The sequence below is a fragment of the Bactrocera latifrons genome, unplaced genomic scaffold, assembly GCF_001853355.1.
Source record: "Bactrocera latifrons isolate USDA-ARS-PBARC rearing strain unplaced genomic scaffold, ASM185335v1 scaffold_467, whole genome shotgun sequence".
In the NCBI taxonomy this organism is placed as follows: domain Eukaryota; kingdom Metazoa; phylum Arthropoda; class Insecta; order Diptera; family Tephritidae; genus Bactrocera; species Bactrocera latifrons.
Genome location: NW_017537120.1, coordinates 72,593 through 78,999, shown reverse-complemented (window position 1 = coordinate 78,999; position 6,407 = coordinate 72,593). Strand labels below are relative to the sequence as shown.

The following is a 6,407-nucleotide window of genomic DNA, read 5'->3' as shown; positions in this document are numbered from 1 at the left end:
GATTGTGACCAAATTTAAAGCCAAAAATGCAATTAATACCATCACCGTAATCACCAGATCCTCATAATATAATATAAAAAACATCTGAGACGAACAGAGCCGGTCAAGTATACCTACAYACATATGTGAGGTGTATATAAATGACAAGTGGTATTCAAATTATATCCATTCAAATATCATTATTTATTTCACATACAACTACTACATAAATATAATAATATGTAAACCTAGCAAGTGCTAGGCAGCACAGCTTGAAATCTACATTATACAAGGCATATTGCTTGCGCCACTAGGCCAAACCACATCATAACCCAGTTATGACAGAACAATGCCTCGCATGCGCTTTTGTAATTAATTTTATACTCTTTTCCCACTTGCTTTGCGTTGCTGTTCTTTGTTGCACGAAGATATCCCAGAAAATTGTTGTCATACTTGTAGTAGAAAAAAAACGTTGTATGAACCACTAAAAAACACATTATTATACATATGAATATATATGTGTGTGTGATGAAATTTCAGGGGGGTCTCAAGCACTTTTCTATTTCCATTTTACCTGCGAGATGTTTGGAGGCGAATTGCGTTGAGTGAAAGCTGACCAAAATTAACAAATTACTTCAAGTCATTTTCAGAAGTTTTTCTTCAAGCATTCACTAGTACGCATACACACACACGCAGAGAGGTGTTTACATAGCTACGCACTAAAGTAGGTGMTCAAGCGAACTTTTGCCTGCCAGCACCGACTGGCTTTGATGTTGTTGTGATAGGCAGGGGGCCGAAGGCCTTACGCGAGAAATTTGCTGAGTTTGCATTTATTTGAAACGTGCTTTTCGAAAATTCTTCTCGCCGCTGTTGGCATGCGAGGTTTTCTACGTTTGCGTATGAATGCACTTTTAAATGGAGATGTTTWTGTTATTGCCGTTTATTTACTTTTTGATTGTTGATTGTTTTGGCAGAAAGCTTCATTTGACCCCTGCTCCATCCTCCATAAAAGAAATGAGTGGTGTSAAGGGCCGCGAGCAAGTTGGAATTCTCAACATGTGAAAAATTCTATATTTTCAGTGRTATGAAGTTTCTGGCCCTTCTCGAGCTTTGCGAGGCATTTCTTTGATCGCACCTTATATACTGTTCTTTAGAAGGAGAAAGGCACCACAAATACCAAATTATAAGCATTGACAATTCTTCTCACATACAGCGGCAAACGGCTCCACCAGTTAGAAATATACCAGGTTGTTCATTAACATCAAAAATCGTTGCCGAAATAGAAGATATCGGTTTGGAAAATCGTCGATTGACTGAGAGAGATTTAGTAGAAGCTCTACATATCTCATTAGGCAGTGTGAGCCATACTTTAAGTGAATTTTTGAGTTTTAGAAAGTTGTGTGCACAATGGAACAAAACACATTCGAATGCGACTTTGGAGCGTTTTAAAAATAATAAAGTGGATTTCATCACTATGAATGAGAACTGGGTCTATCACCAAGATCCAGAATCAAAACAAAAGGCAAAAGAGTCGTGTGAACCTGGTTGTTCGGCTTCGAAACGAGTTCATGTCCGGAAATCGGGTAAGATGATGCCATAACAAGTTTTTTGGGATGTGAGAGGAGTTTTGTTTCCGGATTACTTGTAAACTGATAAAACAATTAATTCTAAATATTATTRCAATATTTTGAACCAGTTGAAGGAAAAAATACGTGAAAAAAGACCCGGTTTACAGAAGAAAAAATCCTTTGTCAACAGCACAATGCACCGTGTCACAAGAGCATTTTGACAATGTGTAAAATCCATGAAATAATGTTCGAATTCCAGATTCTCACTTCAGGGATGGGACCCACAGATTGGCAGATAGTTGCAGCAAGTGTATTAATGTTCAGGGAAATCAGACTTAATAATAAAGTGTATTTTAAATCATGAAATTTTGTTTTCTTATAAAACGACAAGACTTATTGAACAACTAGGTATTATATTACCGTATGTGTAAATAAGTAAATAGTAATGCTAATGCTTTTGTGTTAGATGTGTCCAAATACCGATTCTCAAAGAAAACGGTCAAAAAATGATGACTTGATTATTTCGAATCCAAATTTTCAAAAAAATCTAAAGCAATCAACTAATGAGTTCTCTAACYATTTTATAGGCACATATGCTTTGAAATGTAGAATTTATCTGAATGTTATTGCAGCGCAAATTCATTACAAATACGATGCACATGAAAATGCATTTCAAATTCACGAAAAACTGGTTGCGATGGCCAAACTTGGTGCAAGAACATGCCGCCGTGGCGAAGCATAGAAACAACTGCGCAGCTAAGTCCAAAAGCCGGACGATGCCGCCGACAGGTGCTTGCAAAACCTGAGCTCTGAGGCATTGGTCAGTCATACACACACACATGCATATGCGCTTAAATACCAGCTTTTATAGACACCCGTCATAATTACTGCGTTTGTGGTTATGTGTGTTTGTGTGAGCGTTCGTGTTCATGCTGTGCGCATTCGTTAGCACTCACTTATGCGAATGTGATTAAATGTAAATATGGCTAAATCATAAATTAACAACAGGAACCAACTTACCGCGCAACTGATACACCGGACTGCCGACTGGCGTGTTCTCGAGCAAACTGAAACGTGACATATCGCCACTGCCGGGCACGAAGTGTGGCGGCTGATTTTGCGTCTGCGCATGCGCCCCGTGCGCGAACATTTGCAGCAGCAGTAGAAAAGCGCCCAATACCGCGACACTCCACTTGGAGCGATGGCGAYGGCGCCCGTAGGACGGCGTTGRCGAGGAGTTWCGCATTTTGCTGCACCTCTGCTGGGTGTAAGAGGCAAGAAAACTTTTTCTGAATTATTTTGGAAAGAGACAATTTTGATATAAWACTTTTTTTATGAAACTTTGTTAAAGAATATCTTTTGTCGAATGCATTTCCAAGCAGTGTACAACAACGGTTCTTATTTTAGGTTATTGAGCTATTAAGTTTTTTGTCGAATTAAAATTTATTATCGTTTTTATGGTTTTATTTATTTTAACTTAAACTTTAGCTTTATTAAAAGTGGTTTCATATAGATTTTTTGTTTATATTAACTTTACTCTAGAAAACGGTTATTAAACTTTTTTGTCACACGCTAACTGTTTGCCGTAATCGCGCACTCCGCGAGTTCAAAATTCTTGTCTTTGCTTCTTTGCTGGTGTTAACCTTGAGTTGTGATCTGATTTCATTGGCCAATGTACCGCGAGTGGTACAATCTTGTGTTTTTGTTTTTGTTTTCTATGCAATCTATTCACATTTTCYATTTGTATTGTTATTTTCTCAGACAATCTTGTTGTGGCGCTTTATTGGTCATTGCTTTCAGTCAGTGAAGTCACGATTTGTTTTTATTTTTTATTTCAAATGTGTTTCTATTTCAATTAACGCTGCTTGCATTCGTACTGAAGCGAGTAATTACGGATTATTTACATAACGTGGTTCAAGTGGAGCACATGCAAGACTTGATTTGCATGTTGATCTCACCACATTCTTTAACGAATTGCATTCTGCGTTGTAAAAATTTKATGGAAGATCGTGTTTCTCTRYATAMTTATCGCAGCGACTAAGCAAGYCTAAGGCTTTGTTAAGTTGGACATTGATTAAAAGACGATTTGACACGATTTTAGTTGGATTCTGTGTGAGCCTATATAAAAAGCTTTTTAAATAGAATGTTACACTTCCACAAATCGTGGCATCCCCTTTTTCTTTAAAAAGATTTTGGTCTAACAATCATCTAATGCTTAGTTTTGTCAATCATTAAATTGCTCCTTCAAAATTTATTAAACATATGACTAATTTCTATGGTTCCTCAATTTCACACAATTGATATTGATCTAAGATAATTTAAAAGTCTCTCAGTGTTTGAAATATCAATATGAAGTTTTAAATACGACTTTTTCTCTCAAAGAAGCTGCTTATAAGTCCCAAATACCGATATCGGATCTTCAAGTTCTCGTTCTTTTTTATTTGACAAAATATCTTCATGAYAAGCTATTTTCGAATATCGATATTGTTTGGGATATACCCCTTTGGCATGTATTGGATTGAAATTTCAAGCAATACTGCGATTTTTGGTCTATTGTGCCCCCCTAGCATATGTATATAGCTTTTTAGAACACAAAAATRCATCTGTGWAGKGTATTATAGCTTCGGTGAGGCCGAAGTAAATATTCTTTTCTTGTTTTTTGTTAAATAGTATATATATTTTCACGTCCGACCATATTGCAATACTGCCATTGAATTATATTGTCCTCCTGCTCTTTGTTGTAAATTATTTGTCTGTTATTTCGTAGAAAAAATTAATGTAGGGTGCGGTAATGGAGAGAAAAATTAAACTTAATACTAATCCTAATATATTTGAAAGACTTGACGATCGTGCGAATAGCTTGAAGGTAGTTATATGAATAACTCTGCGATAAACAAATTTCTTCGAGTGGAAAAATTATGACCTTGATGATTATTTTATCATGTTTAGAATATCAATACTAAGAAAGGTTATTCTTCACACTCTTCATACACATACATATTTTTACAGCCACAACAGACAGTTAGGAGGAATTGCTGATACGACAGTATCAGAAAGACAGAACATCGACTATTTATAATTTAATACCTTTTAGAATTACAGGTTTATAAACCTTGGAGAAGATATTAACTTTTGCAACGTTAAAAAGCAAGTAAGTATTATATTAGGGTAAGCGTAACTCAAAGAAATTAATGCTTGTGAATCGACAGTTTACTCTCAAAGATCTTATTGGCATCGTTGGAATATCGGAAGGATCAATGGAACCCATTTCGAAAGATCAATATCGAGTTAACGCCTGTGAAACAACAAAATCAACCACCAGGCTGTCATGAAACGAGTCTTGGATGTATGCTTACCACTTAATCAATGAGTGGCAAATGAAGACATGATTTAAGGCGTTGCATGACCACAGTGATACATCATTAACTTGAACCAAATTTTCCATATTATTACAAAAGATAAAGTAGATGACATTTTCAATCCTATTATATAATATTATTCCATTCGTTACGATCAATTTACACAAGCAAGAGTTAAATATTTGAGTTTGCAAAAAAATTTGTAAGTCTTGAAGAATTCTCAATAGAGCATAAAAGCTTCTTCAAAGTTACCACGTGCTTTTCTATTAAGCAAGATTTACTGTATCAATAAGCAACGCTCATATGCAAAACTAGATACTGCTACTGTTTTATGCATGATCTTTCTATTATTTGTTTATGCCTTAATGATTTGAGCACCGACATAAAGCTTCGATTTGCAAAGTGGAGTTGTGTGGAGAAAACAGCCTCGTTTTTGTTGTTTTTCCCATTAAGGTGCAGACTTGGTAAAAGCCAATAAAAGCGAGACTCATAAAGCAAACAGCAAATTTACGGTAAAATCGCGGTCATGCCAAGAGTTGGCTGCAGAAGAAAGCAACAGCCAGCCAGCAGAGCACAGCCTCCTCATCTCTTCGCGGCGGCGGCTGGACAACAAGAATGAGAATGAAAAGCATAAACAAGTTTTGCACCGAGAAATTTTGCGGACTCTATAGCAGAATTGCTACTTCCACAGCCGCTCGCCGATAGTCACACCTACATGGTTGTGTATGTATGTATTTGTATTAAATGATATTTCAAGTTTGAATAGAGCAAAGAAATTTTTACGCAATTTCAATATTTGGTTTCGCTGGATATTGGCAGTTGGGAGAAATTTTAAACATTTCGAACAGCTAACGAAAAATCTCCAGCAATATGCAAATGAATAAATCTTTCGCCTGCTCACTTTTGAATAGAAAATTTTTGCCTTCGCTTCAATTTTTGAATTTTTTCCGGCTTACTACTATGTTAGTAGCAGACTCGTAGTCGGAAATAAATATTATTATTTTTTGCTTAAGTTATTGTGTATTGCTCATTTGCGATTGATTACATTTGTTTTTATTTATTTCACTTTTTTTGCGTGAATCTTTTGCGCATGCGTCACCAAATCACTATTTCGCCAGTTAAAACTCGATTTTGAACGCGCGGCTATTGATTTATGCAAATTTTTTTTTTTTTTCAATATATTATTTCACTTCTACATTCTGAGTAGAAATTTGAATTTCAAAACAAAATTAGTTTTCAATACCAGACACTCATATTGAACACATTTTCACATTTAGTTGCTGGTGTTGTTGTTTTGTGCAAAAACTTGATTTGCCTGACCGTCGTTTCTATTCTTTATTTTTTGTTTGTTTACTCTTACATATTTCAAGATTTTTACCTGCTTCCACAAACACACACACACTATACGATTTATGTCCACACTCTTGTTATGGGTTTTGGTTTTTATTATTTTATGTTTGCACTTCGACCAACGATCACGAAAAGCACGTCCGCTCGCCAC

General features: G+C 35.8%; 1 protein-coding gene across 2 annotated transcripts in view; it reads right to left on the bottom strand.

The window, feature by feature from the left end:
* LOC108973183 (cadherin-23) overlaps nucleotides 1–6,407 on the bottom strand; it is a 25,062-nt gene extending 18,655 nt beyond the window's left edge. The window contains exons 1-2 of one of the 2 annotated variants that reach the window (XM_018940251.1): nucleotides 6,285–6,407; nucleotides 2,568–2,836 (exon numbers count right to left, since the gene is read on the bottom strand). In XM_018940251.1, the coding sequence (XP_018795796.1) occupies nucleotides 2,568–2,793 (226 nt within the window). In that variant the 5' untranslated portion in view covers nucleotides 2,794–2,836; nucleotides 6,285–6,407. The remainder of the gene's footprint in view (nucleotides 1–2,567; nucleotides 2,837–6,284) is intronic. The other variant, XM_018940250.1, reaches the window with a different exon arrangement.